Source organism: Equus quagga, chromosome 5, assembly GCF_021613505.1.
Source record: "Equus quagga isolate Etosha38 chromosome 5, UCLA_HA_Equagga_1.0, whole genome shotgun sequence".
Lineage (NCBI taxonomy): Eukaryota > Metazoa > Chordata > Mammalia > Perissodactyla > Equidae > Equus > Equus quagga.
In genome coordinates this window covers 21,629,020-21,652,376 of record NC_060271.1, presented here as the reverse complement: position 1 = coordinate 21,652,376, position 23,357 = coordinate 21,629,020, and the positions used below count along the sequence as shown (strand labels likewise).

The window sequence follows — 23,357 nt, the reverse complement described above, 5'->3', positions numbered from 1 at the left end:
TTAGTTCTCTTTTGCCCAGCAAGGGCTGCCTGGTCTTGGGCACTATTTAGAGAGCTCAAAGGGAGGGGCAATAACTCTCCCCTTGGACCCATGGCTGCCAATCAAAGGGCTGTAACAACAGATTCCACTTAGGTAAATTCTCTGCCCGCACTGAACCCAAACCACTTGGTAAGTTAATTTGATCAATTCACAGGAGTTGAGAAGCCAGTGAGGGGACAACTGCAGCAGCCTCTCACTCTAGGCCCAGAGGGCTTCCCTGGGAAGGAGATACCCTGAAAACAAAATGCTCCTCAACATCAGACAGGCAGTGACCTAAGAAGGAGCATTCAATCAGGGCAGCAAATCCTGTTTTCAAGGCACTGAGATTTATTGAAAAACTACATACATATTAAAACCTCTTTATATACATTTTCCCCATGACAAGATTACAAATATACAAACATAAATTCCGTCAAAGTCAGCATCTTGAGTATTAGAAACAACTGTAGAAAACCCAAATATACCCTAATTCCATCAATTAAATTGCTGTTCCCCATCTGCCAATAAAAAACTGGCACAATTCATCCAACTTCCCAAGTCCAGCTCCTGACAGTGAAACCACAGTATCACATGGAATGTTCTTCCAAAGCAGCAGGGGCGCTCAGTCCTGAGGGGGAAAAAAATCTGCCTAAAATTCTGAGAGCCTCATGGAAGTTCAAGGAAAATCGGAAGTGATGGCAAGTCTCTTCAACAATACTTTGATTAAACTCCATGGTGGTTTCCTCTCAAAAAAGGTAACGAAGTATTAAATTGTCCTCTGGTCAGGGAAATGTATTCAACCCAGCCGAATGCAATAAATAATGGTTATATTTCTTCTTGTCAGGATGAGAACAGGGATCCTTGAGCAACAGTGTTTCAAGTCAAAAATCTAGTCCCAGGAGAGAACTCTCTGCCCCATGGAGTAACTAATGTGGACAGACACTGGGTGTAACCCTTTATCTTCATCCTCATACTCCAGAAAATTAGGGCCAACTGACTTGGGTACCAGTTTGAGTCCTTATTACAAAGAAAGCAAGGGTTGATTGGAAATTTGAGGCTGCCTTGTGAAGAGGCACAGAGAAAAATGGAAAGGGCAAGACTAATAGCCCATCTGTTGGTTACTCGGTCCTCTGCCTAAGAAGTCCCTCTTTCACTGAGTCCTGGTCACTGTGGTACAGATCTTAGGGGTGTGAAAGAGTCCTTCTGGTATTGACAATCACTGTGTTCTGTAACTTTCTGTAATGCCTCACTTTTTCCTTCTCCCCCTCATGCTCCAACCACCCCTTTCACAAAGAGGTATCAACCCAGGAAGCTGCTGGGATAAAATATCCAAGTATGCCGTGGGTCGATGTTGTAAACACCGCAGAATTAAGTTAGTGGCCAACCCAGGAAATAATACTAGGAAAGGAAAGAGATGTCCAGAGCCTTGCGGTGAAAGAACTGGAATCTCTGTCCACAATCTTAATGCACTGATTATGAAGGAAGGGGGGATCATCCACATGAGCATCAATTCCAACCTTCAGTGCCAGATACTTCTCAACGCGGTCTCAACACAGCTGCTGGCGCCCTCGATGGTGTTAGCTTTCCAAGTATCTGAAGATGCTTTCCTTCAATCCTGAAGTGCTATTGTCTGCTTTGGGGCGCTTGGGTGAAGGGGATGTCACTAAAGATGGACCCCGTCTCCTTACCTAGAGAGCAGAGAGAGACAGAGCCAGCTCAAGACCCTCATGCCAGTATCTACCTTCAATTAGCTCTTAAGCAACTCAAAGCTAAATCATGAACAATTAAAAAAAAAAAAGAAATAGAAACTTTCCAGGCAAGGTTCAAAGCTGATTATCTATTGGGGGTTGCAATCCCCTTGCTGGGGAGCACAAGATCAACACTGCAGCATAAGCCTTTAAGCCAAAAATACGTATTTTTTAATTTTAAAAACAAACAATTAAATAAATAAATTCTGCTTTGGAGAGTCACCAAATCAGTTCTCAAATTCCCTACCTGAGGCTTAGACAATTCCTTTGGTGCCTCAGCCTTGACAGGAGAAAGCGTATGGAAGACAAAGTTTCTTGAATTTCGGGGAGCACTGGGGTTGAGGTCAGAGAGGGCAGCCAGTTTCTGAAGCACAGCTTTGGGCTGGTTTAGCAGTGAGCCTGTCTTCAGCTGAGGAAAGAAGAGACATCTGGTAGTAAATTCCAAGGGTCAAGGCAAGAACAAGAAGTCAGTTCCTCCCTGCCTCCCCCAGGTATTGAGGAGACATATTCCTACCCGACTCAGGTAGGAAAGAAATAGAAGGCTCCTTAGACACCTACTTCCATTTCTGTAGCCACCACCCTCCCCTAAAGACAAAATCTCCCCCTTAGCTTGACCTGGGCCTTTATAACACTGCAGATCCTGATGTCAGGCGACAAAGTCCCCAACTAACCTGGCTGGTACTTCCTGGTCTGATGGCTTCAAAAGGATTTCTGAATAAAGACTTTGATTCTTGAATAACCACAGTGCGACTGACTGGAAAGAAAAGACAGAAGCTCGTTCTGGGCAGAGCTGGGTAGAATTACTTTTAAATCTAAACAAGCTCAGAAGCCTTTAACCAAACCCATAAACTAAAGCCATAGGAACTCTGATTAATTTATAATGACGACTTGAAACTAGAGTAAGTGGCTATGAGAAGACAGATAACTAAATTGAACTTATCGACTAGTCATTAACAGAATTAATATGAAAAAACAAGAGTAGTCAGAGTGTGGAGCAGTATTTGAGAGCTTTAGTTCTGGGTTTAAATTCTAGCTCTAACACTTAGGTATATAATCCTAGGCAACGAAATAAAGAAGCCAGAATTCACGACTCTGAGCTGCCTTTGAACATGAAGTAAAACCACCTACGTATATTCACAAGTACAATGTCCACTGCCCAACACTCTCAGATCCAAACATGCTGTCTCCACACCTCTGAGAGGCTTCTTTAAGACACTATCAGACAGAGGCCCATGACTAAGCTGTGACAGTCCCCAAAGGTTGGAGTTGCCTCCAAGGCTCCAGCACTAACAATCCAGGGAGCTGGACCCTGAGGAGGACCAAGCGCTCACCATTCTTCTGCAGTGCTTTGGCTGTAACTTTCTTGGCTAGCATCATAAACTGACTGTCTTCCCCAACTTCTTCTTCTTCTTCAGCTGGAATGTCCCCCTGCTGTGCCTGAAAATAAAACTCAGACAGTAGTAACAGAAGTCTGCGGCTCCCCCAAATAGTTAGCATAGCTTGGAAGCTAGAGCACCTGGGATATCATTTCTTTTCCTTTTTGCAACCTTTTGTTGCTTTAAACAAAAAAATTGAACTTGGACAAACAGGAAGAGAACTGCCCAGGTTAACCTTCTCAAAGCACAAAAGAAAATCCAAGGACTAAAAGGGACAGCAGTATGTTGCCCAAGATTTTGAAACTATCATGAAAAGCCAGGTGACTGGGTCTTCTCCTCCTCATAAATTAGGGTCAGAATAGGCAAATTTCCTGCAGACTTCCCACCTGGTCCCGAAGCCACTGCTCTCGTTCAATTCGCTCCTTCCTCCATCTGGCTTCTGTTTCATCAAGTTGTTCTTCAACCTGATCATCATCGGAGTCTCTGTGGAACAAGTCCATCTGCGAAGCATCATCTAAAGCAGAGAGTTAAGGCCATCAGCATTCTGCAGTCCCCACAGGAGAGGGTGTGTGGACAGACACAAATGAACTCCCATTGTTTACCATATACTGACAAACTTTTCCTATCCACTGATAGAAAATAATGGTTACAGCCAGCTCCTCCATAACAGCCGGCTATACTTTGATTTCCAATTGCGGTCTTAAACTGGACAAACGTGCACCTTGTACCATTTGCTTCTAAAGGCAATAACCAAGATACCTATGTTTTTCCATCGGAATTTCCTCATTCGTCCAGGACCATCACTGTGCAGATCCCCATCAGCAAGGTACCTTTCTTGGTATAAACGCAGCTGTCGCTTATCATCATCCAACATTGTTTTCCTACAACAGGAGAAATATGGTGTTCAAAACCAGGACCACTCTGGCTGGTTAGAGGGTCACACCCCACGACTCAGAAGGGCTTGTTGGGACACTGACATGTGTATTTTCTTGACTTGGTTCTGTAGTTCCTCATCAGAAGGAAGTACTTCATCAATTACGTCCTCTTCATATTCATCAATCTCTTCTCCATCATACTCGTCTTCACTTCCCATGTCACTCCCTGATACCTCTGCTTCATCCTCCAGGTATTTCTTCAATCTCCTGGAAAACAATTTTGAAGATTAGAAAATTCAACAATGAATATACACAGAATTTGGAAGCAATAAGAAAAGCAGAATATAGAGCCATCTCTAATAACAATAATAAGCTTAAATTAATAATTATAATATATTTGGATAATAGTTAAAAGTCTAACATTTATACACACTGTGTGCTAATAACTGTATTTAAGGGCATTATCCCATTCTCTCAGGAGGGGGTACTATTATTCTCTTCAATTTACACTTGAAGGAACTGAGACTCAGAGTAAACTTACCCAAGGTCACACAGCTAGGAGGTTGCAGAACACGGATTTAACTAGGTTGGTGACTCTAAAGCCAGAACTCTCAGTCTCCCCCGAACATTTGGGATATACCTGCTGGAAGGTTTAAACTAGTTTGTTTTACATTTAAGCTCACCAGCTTTAGGAGACAGACTGGAGATAGTACAGTATAGAAAGGTAATGGACTGGGATCTTCTTCAGCCTACCAAATCTTGACTGCCAAGTTAGAGGCATGACTGAGCCTCAAAGTTCCTGGTAATCAAAACAACTACTAGTGAATTTTACTATTTCAGTTCCCATTAAGAACAAATCTGCTATCACCCTGGGTTCAAAGTCCTGTTATCTGCGGTCATGAGTGGCAGAAATTTGATGGCTTTCTGAAGGCTGAGTTTTATCAGACTTATGTTATTTTTTTTTAAGCTGAGTTCCTCTGAATCCTAGGGTTCCTGGGGATTCCATTAGGGGCTATAGCCACTCAGTTTCCCAATCTTCCCATCCAGCTTCCTTGAGCAGTTCAACTTTTAGCTGTTATTCTTTATAAGATTACATTCGAACAAAGGACTCTGCAGTTAAGTAAAGTTTAAGAACCATTGCCTTAGAAAAATCTATAGATGACCCAAAGCTGTATGAGATAGTTAATTTGACAAATGACAAATTAGAACCCAAAACAGATCTTAACAGAGTAGAATGATGGGCTAAAAAACCCAACATAAATCTCATAGGGATCAATACGATGTCTTATATGGGAATTCCAAGTCATCCACATACACTATAATATTGAACACCTATTAAAATGATCTTTATAAAACTTTTAATGTCATGGGAAAAGGCTAATGGATATGCTAACCGGGAAGGAAAGCAAGATGCAAAATTGTACATACAAAAAAAATTTGTATGGATCTCAACTATATAAAAATATACACATAAAAAAGATTATGAGGGGATTGGCCTGCTGGCATAGTGGTTAAGTTCACATGCTCTGCTTTGGTGGCCTAGGGTTCATGGGTTTGGATCCTGGGTGCGGACCTCTGCACTGCTCATCAAGCCATGTTTTGGCGGCGTCCCACATACAAAATAGAGGAAGATTGGCACAGATGTTAGCTCAGGGCCAATCTTCCTCACCAAAAAAAAAAAAAAAGATTATGAAGGAATAACCACCATCAACACTTCCACAAATATTCTGGATGGTGGACATGGATGACTTTTTATTTATATCTTTCTGTATCCTTTTAAATATTCTAAAATAAACAGTTTACTTTTATAATCAGAACAATAATAAAATATTTAAAAATATAAAGGGGGGTGTCATTTGCCCAAGACTAGGATGAGGAAAACCTGGAATGAGAGTAATTCATGAGAAAAAAGACCCAGGGAATTTTAGTTGTCTACCAGATCCTCAGGATCTACAGTGATTCAGCTCTTGTGATCTTTGGTTACTTTATAAGTAGTATGCATCCAGCACAAGGGATGAGGCTATACCACAACATAGAGCAGTAGTCAGACCACACCTGAGGATAAAGAGAATATCCAGTACGTGAGGAGTCTGGAAGCAATGTCGTGTGAGAAACAGCTGAAGGAACTAGAGATGTTTAATACAGAAATCACCTGAGGAGGACCTGACCATCTTTGAATAGTCAAGAGATGGCATGTAAAAGGATTTTATTTAACCTGTATTAATCACAAAAAGCAAAAGTAGAACCAGCAAATTTAGGTTAAAAGGTAGCAAGCTAAAACTCGACTGATAAAACTTTTCAGCAATAGCAGCTGGGAGATCTACCCACCAGCTGCATTAAATAGCCATAGCTCTGCTGCAGCCCTGAGGGGGCAAGTAAGATCCAGCAGGACCATGTGAGTGGGCAGGGACAATCCACAGCCCCAGCATGATTGTTCCTTGGCTCAATGGGAAAATCCATGGTCCCATGCCAGCCCAAGGGAGAGACTCAGCTCGACCCTAGTGGAGAGGCCCTGCCCACCGCACAAAGGCTGGGCGACCTAGGAGCAGATGCGGTGCAGCTGGGCAAGCTAAGTGCTGGCTACATTAGATGCCCATAGCTCTGCTGTGGCCCAGAGAGGGCAAGTGAGATCCAGCAGGACCAGATGTTGGCAGAGTCTTGGTGAAAAAGCTCCCAGCTGCCGCAAAAGCCCATAACACCACTGCAATCCCTAAGGAGGGAGCATGTCTGGGCGGGTCTGTGGGAGCAGACAGCAGCAACCCAAAGCCCCCGTGTGATTTTTCCCACAGCTGATGGAAGACCCCACAGTACCTCTGCGATCCCAAGGAGTGGCCCAGTCTGTCAGGAACAGCTGACAGGGATCTTGGTGGGTGCAGATTACACAGCTCCTGCTCCCTCCCCGCAGTGGCAGCAAGTGGTGGCAGTAACCAAACTCTATCTCTATGTGGAGGCACAAATCCATGCCATGAAGCAGTATGAGAAAATATATTAAATCTCCAGAACAGAAGGAAAATGACAAATACCCAGAAAATAATCCTGAAGAAACAGAAATCTATACCCTAAATGACAAAGAATTCAAAATAGCTATCATTAAAAAACTCAATGAGTTAAAAGAGAATACAGATAGACAACTCAATGAGTTCAGGAGTTATGTCACAAAAGAGCTTGATACTATAAAGAAGAACCAATCAGAAATGCTGGAGATGAAAGACACAATGGATGAGATTAAGAAAAATCTGGCCTCCCTGAACAGTAGGGCTGATAATATGGAGGACAGAATTAGCAGTCTGGAGGATAGGAAGATAGAAATGCTTCAGATAGAGGAGGAGAGAGAACTAAGACTAAAAATAAATGAAGAAACTCTCTGAGAAATATCTGACTCAAGTAGGAAATGCAACATAAGGATTATAGGTATTCCAGAGGGAGAAGAGACGGAGTATGGAGTAGAAAGCTTGTTCAAAGAAATAATAGCTGAGAACTTCCCAAACCTGGGGAGAGAGCTGGAAATCCATGTGACAGAAGCCAAGAGATCTCCAAACATTATCAATGTAAAAAGACCAACCCCAAGGCATACAGTAGTGAAGCTTGCAAAAGTCAATGACAAAGAGAAAATATTAAGGACAAGAAGGCAGAAGAAAATAACCTACAAAGGAATCCCCATCAGTCTGTCAGCAGATTTCTCAGCAGAAATCTTACAGGCTAGGAGAGAGTGGAATGATATATTCAAAATTCTGAAAGACAAACACTTTCAGCCAAGAATACTTTATCCAGCGAAAACATCCTTCAAATATGATGGAGAAATAAAAACTTTCCCAGATAAACAAAACTTAAGGGAGTTCATGGCTGCAAGAACCCTCTACAAGAAATGCTCAGGAAAGCCCTCATGCCTGGGAAAAAAAAAAAAAGGAAAGGGGCTACAAAACCCTGAGCAAGGAGATAAGTAGAAAGACAAAATCAGAAAATTGCAGCTCTCCTTCAGAACAGGTTAGCAAATGCTTAAGTATAACATTAAAGACAAAGGGAAGGGAAACCCCAAGAATAAATATAATCTTGTCATTTTAACCACAAACTCACAACACAAGAAGAAAAAAAGATGTGACAATAACAAGTTAGAAGGGGAAGAGGTAAGGGATGGTACTGGCTTAGTCTAAGGAAATAACAGGCTATAAGAAAATGGATTATCTCAGGGCCAGCCCCACGGCTGAGTGGTTAAGTTCGCGTGCGCTCTGCTCTGGTGGCCCAGGGTTTCGCTGGTTCAAATCCTGGCCGCGGACACGGCACCACTGGTCAGGCCATGCTAGGGCAGTACGCCACATGCCACAACCAGAAGGACCCACAACTAAAAATATACAACTATGTACCACGGGGCTTTGGGAAGAAAAAGGAAAAATAAAACCTTTAAAAAAAAAGGAAAATGGATTACCTCATCTATGAGATGTTTTATACAAACAACCTGGTAACGACTAAAGAAATAATTAGAACAGAGACACAAAGTACAAATAAGGAGAAAACTAAGAAAACCAACATAGAAAACTACCTAACTGAATTTGTAGTCCAAAATTCATGGGACAGGAAACAAAGGATATGCAGGAGACGCAGAAAATGAGTGATAAAATGGCAGCATTAGGCCCCCACATTTCAATAGTCACTCTAAATGTAAATGGATTGAATTCTCCAATCAAAACACACAGAGTGGCAGGATGGATTAAAAAACAGACCCGAGGGGCCGGCCCCATGGCTGAGTGGTTAAGTTAGCACACTCCGCTTTGGAAGCCCAGGGCTTCGCTGGTTCAAATCCTGCGCATGGACATGGCACCACTCATCAAGCCATGCTGAGGCAGCATCCCATATGCCACAACTAGAAGGACCCACAACTAAAAATACACAACTATCTGGGGCCAGCCCAGTGGTGTAGCAGTTAAGTGCACACGTTCCACTTTGGTGCCTGGGGTCCGCCAGTTTGGATCCCAGGTGCAGACATGGCGCTGCTCATCAAGCCATGCTGTGGCAAGCATCCCACATATAAAGTAGAGGAAGATGGGCACGGATGTTAGCTCAGGGCCAGTCTTCCTCAGCCAAAAAAAAGAGGAGGATTGGCAGATGTTAGCTCTGGGCTGAGCTTCCTCAAAAAAAAGAAAAAACACACACACACACACAACTATGTACCAGGGGGCTTTGAGGAGACAAAGAAAAAGTAAAATCTTAAAAAAAAAAGCTTTCTTTGAAAAAAAACAACAAACAAGACCCAACAATATGCTGCCTCCAGGAAACACACTTCAGCCCCAAAGACAAACACAGACTCAGGGTGAAGGGACAGAAGATGATACTGCAAGCTAACAGCAAACCTAAGAAAGCAGGTGTCACCATACTTACATCAGACAAAGTAGACTTCAAGGCAAAACAGGTAAAGAGAGACAAAGAGGGGCAATATATAATGATAAAAAGGACACTCCACCAAGAAGATATAGCATTTACAAATATATATGCACCCAACACAGGAGCACCAAAGTATGTAAAGCAACTATTAACAAAACTAAAAGGAGATATCAACAACAATACAATAATAGTAGGGGACCTCAACACCCTACTAACACTAATGGATAGATCATCCAGACAGAAAGTCAACAAGGAAATTGTAGAATTAAATGAAAAACCAGACCAGATGGACTTAATAGATATATATAGAACACTCCATCCAAAAAGAGCAGATTACACATTCTTCTCAAGTACGCATGGAGCATTCTCAAGGATAGACCATATGTTGGGAAACAAAGCAAGCCTCAATAAATTTAAGAGGACTGAAATAATATCAAGCATCTTTTCCTACCATAATGCTATGAAACTAGAAATCAATAACAAGAATAAAGCTGGGAAAGCAGCAAAGATGTGGAGATTAAACACCACGTTACTGAACAACCAACGGATCACTAAGAAATCAAAGGAGAAATCAAATATTATCTGGAGACAAATGAAAATGAAAACACACATACCAACTCATTTGGGATGCAGCAAAAGTGGTCCTAAGAGGGAAATTCATTGCAATACAGGCTCACCTCAATAAACAAGTAAAATTTCAATTAAGCAATGTCAAATATACCTAACAGAATGAGAAAAAGAACAAACAAAGCCCAAAGTCAGTAGGAGGGAAATAATAAAAATCAGAGCAGAAATAAATGAAATTGAAACAAAAAAGACAGAAGAAAGGATCAATGAAACAAAGAGTTGGTACTTCAAGAAAACAAACAAAATTGATAAACCCTTAGCCAGGCTCACTAAGAAAAAAAGAAAGAAGACTTAAATAAATAAAATCAGAAATGAAAGAGGAGAAATCACAATGGATACCAGAGAGATACAAAAGATTATAAGAGAATGCTGTGAAAAACTATATGCCAACAAATTGGACAACCTAGAAGAAACAGATAAATTCTTAGACTCTTACAACCTCTCAAAACCAAATCAAGAAGAAACAGAGAATCTGAATAACCAATCACAAGTAAAGATATTGAAACAGTAATCAAAAACTTCCCCCAAAAGAAAAGTCCAGGACCAGAGAGCTTCTCTGCAGAATTCTACCAAACATTCAAAGAAGATTTAATACTTATCCTTCTCAAACTATTGCAGAAAATTGAGGAAGATGGAGCACTTCCTAACACATTCTATGAGACCAACATCACCCTGATCCCAAAACCAGACAAGGACAACACGAAGAAGGAAAACTACAGGCCAATATCACTCATGAACATAGATGCAAAAATCCTCAACAAAATATTGGCAAACCAAACAGCAATACATTAAAAAGATCATACATCATGCAGAAGTGGAATTTAGACCAGGGACACAGGGATGGTTCAACATCCACAAGTCAATCAATGTGATACACTACATTAACAAAATGAGAAACAAAAACCACATGATCATCTCAATAGATGCAGAGAAAGCATTTGACAAGATGCAACATCCATTTATTTATTTATTTTGAGGAAGATTAGCCCTGAGCTAACATCTGCTGCCCATCCTCCTCTTTTTGCTGAGGAAGACTGGCTCTGAGCTAACATCCATGCCCACCTTCCTCTACTTTATATGTGGGACGCCTACCACAGCATGGCTTGCAAAGCTGTGCCATGTCTGCACCCAGGATCCAAACTGGTGAACCCCGGGCTGCCGAAGCAGAACGTGCACACTTAACCACTGCACCACTGGGCCGGTCCCTCCATTTATGATAAGAACTCTGAATAAAATGGGTATAGAAGAAAAGTAACTCAACAGAGTACAGGCCATATATGACAAACCCACAGCCAACATCATACTCAATGGGGAAAAACTGAATGCCACCCATCTGAGAACAGGAACAAGATAAGGGTGTCCACTCTCACCAGTCTTATTCAATATAGTACTGGAGGTTTTGGCCAGAGCAATTAGGCAGGAAAAAGAAATAAAAGGAATCTCAATCAGCAATGGAGAAGTGAAATTCTTGCTGTTTGCAGACGACATGATCTTATATATAGAAAACCCTAAAAAGTCCATTGGAAAGCTGCTAGAAGTAATCAACAATTACAGCAAAGTTGCAGGGTACAAAATCAACTTACATAAATCAGTAGCATTTCTATACTTTAATAACGAACTAACAGAAAGAGAACTTAAGAACACAATCCTATTCACAATCACAATAAAAAGAATAAAATATCTTGGAATACATTTAATCAGGGAAGTAAAAGACCTATACAATGAAAACTATAAGACTTTCCTGAAAGAAATTGCTGACAACATAAAGAGATGGAAAGACATTCCACGCACATGGATTGGAAGAATAAACATAGTTAAAATGTCTATACTACCTAAAGCAATCTACAGGTTCAATGCAATCCCAGTCAGAATCCCAATGACATTCTTCACAGAAATAGAACAAAGAATCCTAAAATTCACATGGGGCAACAAAAGACCCGGGATTGCTAAAGCAGTCCTGAGAAAAAAGAACAAAGCTAGAGGTATCACAATCCCTGACTTCAAAATATACACAAAGCTACAGTAAGCAAAACAGCATGGTACTGGTACAAAAACAGGTCCACAGATCAGTGGAACAGAATTGAAAGGCCAGAAATAAAACCACACATCTATGGACAGCTAATCTTCGACAAAGGAGCTGAGGGCATACAATGGAGAAAAGAAAGTCTTTTCAACAAATGGTGCTGGGAAAACTGGAAAGCCACATGTAAAAGAATGAAAATTGACCATTCTTTTTCATCATTCACAAAAATAAACTCAAAATGGATCAAAGACCTAAAGGTAAGACCTGAAACCGTAAGGCTTCTAGAATAAAACACAGGCAGTATACTCTTTGACATCAGTCATAAAAGGATCTTTTCGGACACCATGTCTTCTCAGACAAGGGAAACAATAGAAAGAGTGAACAAATGGGACTTCATCAGACTAACGAGCTTCTACAAGGCAAGGGAAAACAGGATTGAAACAAAAACATAACCCACCAACTGGGAAAAAATATTTGCAAATCATATATCCGACAAAGGGTTAATCTCCATACTATATAAAGAACTCACACAACTCAACAACAAAAAATCAAACAACCTGATCAAAAAATAGGCAGGGGATATGAACAAACATTTCTCCAAAGAAGATATACAAATGGCCAATAGGCACCTGAAAAGATGCTCATCATCACTGATCATCAGGGAAATGCACATCAAAACTGCACTAAGATATCACCTTACACCCGTTAGAATGGCTAAAATAACCAAGACAAAAAATAACAAATGTTGGAGAGGTTGTGGAGAAAAAAGAACCCTCATACACTGCTGGTGGGAATGCAAACTGATGTAGCCACTATGGAAAACAGTATGGAGATTTCTCAAAAAATTAAAAATAGATGGGGCTGGCCCCGTGGCCAAGTGGTTAAGTTCGTGTGCTCTGCTGCAGGCGGCCCAGTGTTCGTTGGTTCGAATCCTGGGCGCAGACATGGCACTGCTCATCAAACCACGCTGAGGCAGCGTCCCACATGCCACAACTAGAAGGACCCACAACAAAGAATATACAACTATGTACCGGGGGGCTTTGGGGAGAAAAAGGAAAAAAATAAAATCTTAAAAAAAAAAAAAATTAAAAATAGAAATACCATATGACCCAGCCATCCCACTACTGGGTATCCATCCAGAGAACTTGAAATCAGCAATTCAAAGAGACTTATGCACTCCTATGTTCATTGCAGCATTATTCACAATAGCTAAGATGTGAAAGCAATCTAAGTGCCCATCAACTGATGCCTGGATAAAGAAGATATGGTATATACACAAACACACACACACACACACACACACACACACACACACACACACAATGGAATACTACTCAGCCATAAAAAAGGATAAAATCATCCCATTCACAAAAACATGGATGGACCTTGAGGGTATTATGTTAAGCGACATAAGCCAGATAGAGAAAGATAAACTCTGTATGATTCACTCATCTGTGGAAGATAAACAAACACACGGACAAAGAAAACAGATTAGTGGTTATCAGGGGAAAGGGGGGTCGGGGGTGGTCACAAAGGGTGAAGTGGTACACCTGTAATATGACTGACAAATAATAACGTACAACTGAAATTTCCCAAGGTTGTAAACTATCATAACATCAATTTAAAAAAAACCCTACAATTTTAAAGAATAAAATCTTAAATTAAAAATGGAGAAAACCTATAATCTCACTGCCTGTTCAAATAAACTATTTTTAATTTAAAAACAAACAAACAACTTTCTAGCAATTGAAGAATGGACAGATCACCTACATTTGCCTTTTCAACTTCTCCGATTGCCTCTGGAGCTCTTCTTCATCATCATCTTCGTGGTCTTCGAGCGCCAGATCTTCATTATCAGAGTCACTGTGTTCATCCTGCAAAATCATATAGTATCACTCCCCAAGTTACACAGAATAAAATGTATCCTCAACTAAAACAGGATTTATAAACTTCTGCCCAAACATCCCATTCTAGGAAACTGCTTCTGATAAGATGCCAAACAAAATTCCCAAGAACTCAGTCTAGGGAAAAAAAACAAAACAAAACATACAGCATCAATACATGGAGTTCAGTTACGATGATTCTGTTCCCGTAAAACTCACCTCATCACTATCAGACTCATTATCATTTGGGACAAGCCGAAAGGCTCCAAATTCTTCCTCTTCACCTTCTTCTTCCCTAAAATGCAAATCAACAAATCAAAAAATAAGTTGTCAGAAGCAAATTATAAGCACTCAGCCAACTTAAGAATTGAAAACATTTTAGTAGGGGCTGGCCCTGTGGCCGAGTGGTTAAGTTTGCGCGCTCCACTGCAGGCGGCCCGGTGTTTTGTTGGTTCGAATCCTGGGCACGGACATGGCACAGCTCATCAAACCACGCTGAGGCAGCGTCCCATATGCCACAACTAGAAGGACCCACAACGAAGAATATACAACTAGGTACCAGGAGGCTTTGGGGAGAAAAAGGAAAAAATAAAATCTTTAAAAAAAATAAAAAATAAATAAAAAAACAGAAAAGTAAAAGAAAATATTTTAGTAGCACCAACAAACTCTTCAAGAAACAGTAAACAAGATACCTTGCCCTAAACAAAAAAATTTTTTAAATTCTGATAAAATACACAACATAAAATTTACCATCTTAACCATTTTTAAGGGTTAAGTACATTCACATTGTTGTGCAACCAACCTCCAGAACTCTTTTCATCTTGCACAACTGAAACTCTATACCCATCAAACAACTCCCCATTCTTCCTTCTCCCCAGCCCCTAGCAACCACCCTTCTACTTTCTGTCTATGAATTTGACTACTGTAAGTCCCTCATACAGTATTTGTATTTTTGTGGTTGGCTTATTTCCCTTAGCATGATGTCCTCACAGTCCATCTGTGTTGGAGCATGTATCGGAATTGCCTTTCCTTTTAAGGGAAGGAAACGCATTTAAACACAACACATTTTGTTTATCCACTGGGGATGCTTCCATCTTTTGACTATTAGGAATAACGCTGCTACGAACATGGATGTACAAATACCTGTTTTCACTTCTTTTGTGTATACAGTCAAAAGTGGAATTGCTGAATCATATTTTAATTTTTTGAGGAGCTGCTATTCTGTTTCCCATAGCAGCTTCACCATTTTACATTCCCACCAGCAGTGCACAGGGGTTTCAATTTCTCTATATCTTTGCCAACTCTTGTTATTTTCTCTTTCTTTGATGGTAGCCATCCTAATGGGTATGAGGTAGTATCTTATTGTGATTTTTATTTGCATTTCCCTAATTATTAGTGATGTTGAGCACTTTCATTTGCTTATTCTTGCCCTTTTTTACCCTGTTTTCCACCAACTAAATGAAAGCATTATAATTTCCTTACTATGTAAATATGAGACTCAAACCCACTAAGACTCAGGATATGAAGCCCCTAAGATGACCAGTTATTGCTAATCTCAGGGAACCTGACCCCAAGATTTTATCAGAAGACCGTGCCCTCCCAGGTTCCCACCAAACGCTGAGACTCACCTGTCTGTTGGGAAGGAGCCTGAGCAGAGGGCAAGTGCTTCTTCCATTGGATCACCCATGCTGCTCTCCTTCTCCTGCTTATTTAACTCTGATGGAGCCAGAGTGGAGGCATCTACATCACAGCAAGAAAAAGATTTGTCACCAAGGAATGACAGCTTAATCTTCTTTTCCCAGCCATCGAAAGACATGCCTGCTCATATAGTTTTAAGGTAAGCTTGCCAAAAGGAGCTCACCATCCATTCATTTCACAAATCCTTATTTAGTGCTTACTATATGCTAGGCACCAGAGATATAGCAGTGAACAAAACAAAGATCCTGGCTCCCACAGAGCTGACATTCTAGCAGGGGTGGGGGGTAGTGGAGAAAGAAGTGTGCAGGTGGAAATAATATGTTAGCATTTATATGAAATTTACTATACACCAGACACTGTTCTAAGCTTTGCATACATATTAACCATAAATGATGAATCATAAGGCCAAAGCTAAAGCAGTCTTAAGTCGACAGTTTACCACCCTAAGAAACTAAGAGCTCTAAATGTCAGAGAGCTAAGCAGTTAATTCAGCCTACATGCCAGAATCCACCACAGCCCTGTTTTCTATGAACTTTTTACCCAAGAGTAAGGGGCTTTCAAAGATACTGACTTAAGATATTTGGCTGTGGTGAGCGTAATGCTCTCTGTTGGATATTTACCCTGAGAAGTGAATTTTCCTGAACAAAGATTCAGAAGTTCCTCCATGTTCTCTTTCTTGTCGCTCTTCCCAGGCAGATGTTTTTCAGCCTGCGATGTGAACTTTCCAGTACACAAATCCAACAGCTCATCCATGTTAGCATCCATGGCATTCTCATCCATACTGGCCAATGGCAATCGAGGCTTCAGAGCTTGGTACTGATTCCTGTGGTTTCTAACATTTAAGAACCTACAAGCACAAGGAAGAGTGTAAGAAATTCTCTAGGAAAAAAACAAGGTAGTGGGTGAAAAGCTCTGAACACATTTCTAATACCAAAGTTAGAAGCTGAATTCCAAACCAGAAGACAAGATTCAAACTTCAGCCTTGTGATAATCTACAGAGGGAGGGGGAAGTCTTATGAAAGAATAAGTGCTGTTCAAAAGGTAAAGGGGAAAGGGTGATTTCAGATGGTGCTAGAGTAAGGCTTGGTGTTATGTCCATGTAACGTGCCACAAGTCTGTAACTCTCAATCCCATCCAACAATCATAACATAATAGGATGGATACGGGGAAGTCTGATGCCCTTACAAGAGCTATGCATTTCAAATAAGGCAGAGATCGAAGGATCAGAATGCCAGCAAGGCTTATTTACGTTTTATTTTCTGGAGAGACTTTGTTCAGACTTGTAGAATGTAATACTAATGGTCTGTACACCTTCTCTTTCTTAGAAGAGAAGGCACAGATGGAGTAACAGAAGCTCACTTTATTTTTAAACAAAATTAAGCAGTACCACCCACAGAAACATAAAACTACCTACCCATCTGCATCCAACAGTTGGCTCTGGGTGTCATCTTCTAAAGAGAACTGGAAGTCTCCTGCTCCTAGGAAAAGTGTCTTAGGCTCTGGGGAGGCGTTATACAGATCCTGGGAATCCTCTATGGGAAGTGAAGGCTCAGACAGCTTTCCTGAACTCTGGCACCAAAACAAAACCAAACAAAAACAAAACATTTCACAAATGTCATTCACTGTCATGACAACAACAGAAGTTGCTATTTGCAATGTGTAATCCACTCTCAGGCAATTGCAGTTGAGGAGGACAATGCATAGCCAAGAGAAGCAGAAAGAAAAATATCCCCAAAAAAGTAAGAACACTGGATGAGGCTTGTTTTTAATACACAAAGAGGGTGGATTTTTTTAAACTGAACATACATAATGTGGTGGGAGTTGGTTGGCTTGGACACACTTTATTTAGCAATGTGGGAAGCAATAGGGGGAGGAGATTAGAAAGCCATTACCATCTTACCTTAGAAGCTGAGCTGACCAAACTGGCTCGAAATAGCCCAGGGGAAGGAGATCTGAATCCTCCTGCAGTAGGGAAAAAACTGGTCCCACGGCCTGTTTGTCTGTTGCAAGGCTGATAGGATGGAATTGTGGAGCCAATTAGCTCAAAGCTGCTGTTGTGGCTGCTCTCCTTTGTTAGCAGTGAGCATGAATCATCTTCATCTAAAGAAAGAGAAGCAACTTCTAAGTGAGTGCTTCCAGAAATAAGGTGGATTTGTTTAGGAAAAAGGGTTGAGAATGAACCTGTCAGGTAACACTCACAGACAAACTTCTAAAGTTATATGTTCCAAAGCATTAAGTTAAAGGCAAATTACAGTACTAAGATAGCATTATCCGATCAGGGTTTATCACTCGGAACAAAGTGGCACCTGAAAGTTCCCGTCTTTCAGGTAGGCACCCTACCTAATGGCCAAAATCACTCTCTCCATTATTCAATCACTTACACATCTTCCTTTGGTCTACAGATGACAGAAATATTTAATGGTTCACTCAATCAACACATACTCACTACAGACCTATTATATACCCACGGTCAAATACAAAGAAAGGGCACGTAAGTTTTCAAAACTCCTGGACCAAAATAAAATTCTAATTAATCCCTTTCATTGCCACATGTCAGACTGGGAAAAGCCCACTAGGGTTCAAAAAATGAAATGTTATGGAATTGTAGTCTGTAAGTATCAAAGCTAGAGGATCAAAGAAGAGTCAAGTTCTGCATAAGAGTCACTGCTTACCCAGTTTGCTAGCCCTTTTGCCTGAGTTTTCATCTGTTTCTGATTTTTCTTCACTAGGAAAGTAACTACAAAATAAGGAGGTAAATTGTTTGAGTATCTGTTTTCCTTACTAGATGGACACATCCAAAGGAATCTTATCTTTCCTTAGGGAGAATTACTTACCCCATCTTGGAAGAGTTGTCTTTAAACAGAAGTAAGATAGAATCAGATGAGAGAGGCTGGGGAACAGAGAGGCCAACTGACTTGCCAATTTCACTACTGCCATCATTGTTTTCTTTATCCATTTCTTTTTCATCTTTGGTTTCAATTTCTTCACTACCGAGAAGGAATTCTGCAATCTTTATCAATCATGCCACCCGAAAACAAAATGAGAGAAGTCAAAAATTTTAAAAGCAAACACACTGTCACCTTCAAATACGGCTGCTTGGTTACAGGTCACATCTTAAATCTGAGAAGGTAACCCTGAAGGAAGCTCAGTCTAATTATTACCATTAACGTAATTTTCCCTGACACTTCTAGAGCTCTTTTATACTTATTTTACCTTTTGCCCTCCCAAAATTGCTACAAGATTACGAAAGACTTGATTATCATTTTATTGAAGCAATGAGAGCTTAAATGATTAGCCTGAGATTGCAGGATAACTACTGATCTCAAACCAACCACAGACTGTGATATGCTGCCCAGTCCAGCCATTGCTTTCTTCTTCCTTTACCCAGGGTTAAAGATCAACCAACTCTTCCGAGAGACCCCAGAAGTCAAGCAAGAAAGCTTTTCTTTTTTCTAATACCAAAATGCTATCATCACCTATCTTCCCCAGATGGAAAACAATACCAGGAACAAGGGCAAGAAGCCCTTCTACAAATGCCCTCCTCAGTGAAGAATGAAAATAACTCAGAAGGTCTCGGCCTGCCTGAGAATTTATTTCAGACCTCAATCTGGCCAAGGTTAAAAGTGCTTTTTATTCTGAATAGAGAAAGCTAAATAAACAACAAAGATGAAAGTCTCTATTAATGCACAGCCATTTTAATATCAGCATTATATTAGAATGTGTAAACCAACAGTAGAAGCCAAGGCTACGGCTGTGTGAACTGCAGATGCTCGATGCTGCTGACAGAACTGAATGCAGGAAGATTTAGGTACATAAGAGCTAGCTATGTTCATCTCTGCTCCTAAAACCTCTTATACAATTGAACATGCTTCTTATACTCTTATTCAAATCCAATTTTCTTTTACCCTTATCCTGACCAAGCAAAAAAATTACATAATTGCCAGAGACCTGATTGCTTTCCTCTTCCTCTTCTTCTTCCTCCTCTGCTCCCTCTAATGCTTTCTCTTCCTCCTCTGCTCCCTCTAACACTTCCTCTTCTTCCTCTGCTCCATCTTCCTCAGACTCATCTGTCATTTCCTCCTCCTCTTCCTCTTCTTCAAATCCATCTTCATTATCTAATTTAAATAGTGCTTGGCGTTTCTGGCGTTCCTCAAATCTGCGCAGTTTCATTGCTTCCTGTAATTTAGCTTTCAGCACCTGAAGCTTTTCACCTGAACAGAAATACGAAGAAATGCTTTAGACGTAATGACTGCCTACATACTACAATAATGTAAGTGCACTTCAGGCGACTCCAGAAGCGTCTACTCACATCCCAGAGGAGAATCAGAGATAGGCGTTTGTTATTTTGACAAGTGGGGATTATTATGAACTGAAGTAAGACAGAACTTCCACAGTTAGGTTCTACACCTGGGATAATACCCTATGCAGAGACTATAAAATCATTATTAAAAAGGGAGGAAAGAGAGGAGGAGTGGGACTTCAAAAGTCTCTGGCTCAGAAGCCTTGAAGGAAAACATTGATAAATCTATGTTTATTAAAGAAAAAGAGAAATAACTCAAGCGTAAAATGGGCAAAGGATATGAACTGGTAGTTTAGTGAAAAATGAACATATATTGTTAATAACGTAAAAATAATGCTTAACCTCACTTCTGATTAAAGAGATACGAATCAAAATAATGAGATACCATTTTTGACATATTTTGCAGAAATTAGAAGTTTTGATAATATCCATTTTTTTTTTTTAAAGATTTTATTTTTTTCCTTTTTCTCCCCAAAGCCCCCTGGTACATAGTTGTATATTCTTCGTTGTGGGTCCTTCTAGTTGTGGTATGTGGGACGCTGCCTCAGCGTGGTTTGATGAGCAGTGCCATGTCCGTGCCCAGGATTCGAACTGACGAAACACTGGGCCGCCTGCAGCAGAGCGTGCGAACTTAACCACTCAGCCACAGGGCCAGCCCGATAATATCCATTATTAACAAGATGAAACAGAAACTCTTATACACTGAGACTCAGTGTAAATTGGGGCAACTATTTGGGAGGGACAATGGGATGATATATATCAAAATTTGACTGAATGATTCCACTGTAAGGAATTTCACATCCAGATAAACCAACATATATCTGACCCTAAGACGCAACATTTTATGAAATCCAAAAACTGGAACGAACAAGATGTCCATTAATAGGAATATGGTTAAACAAATCACGTTATATTCATACAATGAAATATTATGCAGCTGTTAAAAAAACCTCAAAGGCAAGATAATATGTATCTGAGCTCTGGAATTAGGTGGTCTGGATTAGGCTGCTGGTTCTACTACTCACTAGCTGTGTAAACTTGAGCAAGTTGCTTAAATGCTCTGTATATCAGTTTCCTCATATATAAAATAAGGATACTAATGTTATTTACTGTAAAACACCTAGAGCAGTAGCTGCCAGACAGTAAGTGTAATTAATGTCATACAAACACACACACACAGTGGTATATGCATTTGAATTTTCCTAGAAGGACACACAAGAAACTGTTAACAGTTACCTTTGGGAAGAATTTTTCCTTTTATACCTTTGCTTCAATGTTTTATTTTTTTCTATGTGATATATTACTTGTATTTTCAAAGTGAGAGCAGGAAGAATAGACCTGTCTCTAATACATGGTTAAAACAAAAACGTAGATTACAAAGCAGAATGCATGGTCTGATCACATTATTTTTCTTTAAACATCCACAGACATACACGCAAAGAGGAGAGTTTAAAAGGATAGATACATAGTATGGTTATAGAAGTTGTCTCTGACAGAGGATTGCAGAAGTTTTTTGTTTATTTTTCCCACTGATTTTCTACGACAGATATTTATTAGTTTTTTTAATAAGACAAAGGCTACTTTAAGAAATAAAGTCATCCTACCCACCCTACACCTCCAGGCAATGCTACACATGAATCATGCTGGAGGTACTGCTGTCCAGTCTCCAAGGAAAAAGTTCTGTAACTTTTCACTATAGAGTCTCCAGTAGCCATAAAGACCTGCCAGGAGTACAAAGCAAAAGACACTGTGGACTCAAATACCTGGTTTTGTGTGGCTTGCTCCATCCAGCTTCTCAGCTGCCAAAGTCACAGGCACCACATCTGCCTTCAGCTCCTCCTTTCCATCAGTGCCCACCTCTTTCACTATGACGCTCACATTCACCTTCTGACCAGCCCTGGGTTTGGCTGCTGGGTTAGCATGCTTCCAGAAACGCTGCTTCAAGGCTTCCAGTTCTGAACCCAAAAGCCAACCCGTATGTCAGTTTGCCATGCTTAAACTCTTTCCTTTAAGATGCCAGTCAAGAACTATATATATACACTAAGTTTTTTAGCTCAACAAAGTTGCAGGGAAAAAAAATACAGAGACATTAAAAACCCCTTTGCTACTAACACCTGTGTCTTAGAACTTAGAACTTAACCCAAACTTCTGGGTCAACGGACTGCTGCAACTGCTCTTCCTCAATATATTTCAAAAATCAGACTTTTAAGATATAAGTTTATAACTGAAGTTGCTAAATATGTGCAGTTGGTTTTTTGGGGGGTGAGGAAGACTGGCCCTGAGCTAACATCCATTGCCAATCTTCCTCTTTTTGCTTGAGGAAGACTGTCCCTGAGCTAACATCTGTGGCAATCTTCCTCCATTTTCTATGTGAGATGCCGCCACAGCAAGGCTTGATGAGTGGTGTGTAGGTCCGTGCCTGGGATCCGAACCTGTGAACCCCAGATTGCTGAAGCAGAGTGTGTGAACTTAACCAGCATGCCACTGGGCCGGCCCCCATCTTTTTTTTTTTAATCTTCTAGTCCTAGATATGTTCAATTCTTAAAAAGAAGAAGTATTAAACTAGTAGAAAAAAATACCACAATTCTCAATTATTCAAGGGCTTAATTTTTCAGGAGTTTCAATCTCCTTTTTTTATTCCCTATTTTGAACATTTCATTATTTACCAGCAATCTTACTAAATATGGGCAAAAATTTAAAAAAGGACAAAGGAAACGACAATCAATCCAAGCAGTGATGTAACTCAGCAGCAGGACTGGAAAAAGGTTTTTGGTAAAGCTGTTATCCTAGTGCTACCAGCACAATCAGAGAGGAAATCTCACTTACATGTGGCCTCCGTCACACACACCCAACTTGTATGCGAACGGGACTATTGACACTGGGAGCAATAAGTTCAGCGGTCCAGTGGCAACAGGGCGTGCTCCTCTTCCCCGCTAGTATTATTTAGAATTTCCTCCTCCTTTCTCCCTCAGCCAGCTGCTCCCTGGCACCAACCCTACTCACTCTAACTCCTCATACCAAAGTGGGATCTGTCGTGAGGACAATGACAGTTATAAAGAGAAAGGAAAGGAGAAAAGCCCTCTGGGTTGACAGATGCTGGATATGTTCATGTGCCTTCTTTTCCATGATAAAATGTCCAGGATACTCTCAGTTTGGTTCTTTTTCTAAAATGCACTCAAATCATACTTTAGGAGTTTTGTGGTTACAATCGAGATGTAATTTTTCCTTCCCTGGAAGGTCTTAGTGGAAAAAGAACTGGAAGGAAACCTTTGTATTCTGAGTCCCTAACATTATTAGCAGCAAAAACCCCACTCCAGAGGATGGTACGTTTACATTACAAACAAGAGTAGGAAGAGAAGCTGTAAGTCTGCATCCTATGTGACAGTGGGCGGAAGCAACGGGGGGTGGCAGTGGAAAGGGAACAGAAACAGGT

At 40.5% G+C, this 23,357-nt stretch overlaps 1 protein-coding gene across 1 annotated transcript in view; it reads right to left on the bottom strand.

The window, feature by feature from the left end:
- Nucleotides 1-348: 348 nt before the first annotated feature.
- Nucleotides 349-23,357, bottom strand: part of CLSPN (claspin) — a 32,109-nt gene continuing 9,100 nt past the window's right edge. The window contains exons 9-25 of the mRNA XM_046661736.1: nt 21,688-21,879; nt 19,573-19,835; nt 18,459-18,634; nt 18,297-18,361; nt 17,525-17,724; nt 17,039-17,193; nt 16,245-16,471; nt 15,555-15,666; nt 14,146-14,221; nt 13,814-13,917; nt 4,120-4,284; nt 3,902-4,023; nt 3,529-3,656; nt 3,098-3,203; nt 2,438-2,520; nt 2,014-2,175; nt 349-1,706 (exon numbers count right to left, since the gene is read on the bottom strand). Coding sequence (XP_046517692.1) covers nt 1,596-1,706; nt 2,014-2,175; nt 2,438-2,520; nt 3,098-3,203; nt 3,529-3,656; nt 3,902-4,023; nt 4,120-4,284; nt 13,814-13,917; nt 14,146-14,221; nt 15,555-15,666; nt 16,245-16,471; nt 17,039-17,193; nt 17,525-17,724; nt 18,297-18,361; nt 18,459-18,634; nt 19,573-19,835; nt 21,688-21,879 — 2,447 coding nt within the window. The 3' untranslated portion in view covers nt 349-1,595. The remainder of the gene's footprint in view (nt 1,707-2,013; nt 2,176-2,437; nt 2,521-3,097; nt 3,204-3,528; nt 3,657-3,901; nt 4,024-4,119; nt 4,285-13,813; nt 13,918-14,145; nt 14,222-15,554; nt 15,667-16,244; nt 16,472-17,038; nt 17,194-17,524; nt 17,725-18,296; nt 18,362-18,458; nt 18,635-19,572; nt 19,836-21,687; nt 21,880-23,357) is intronic.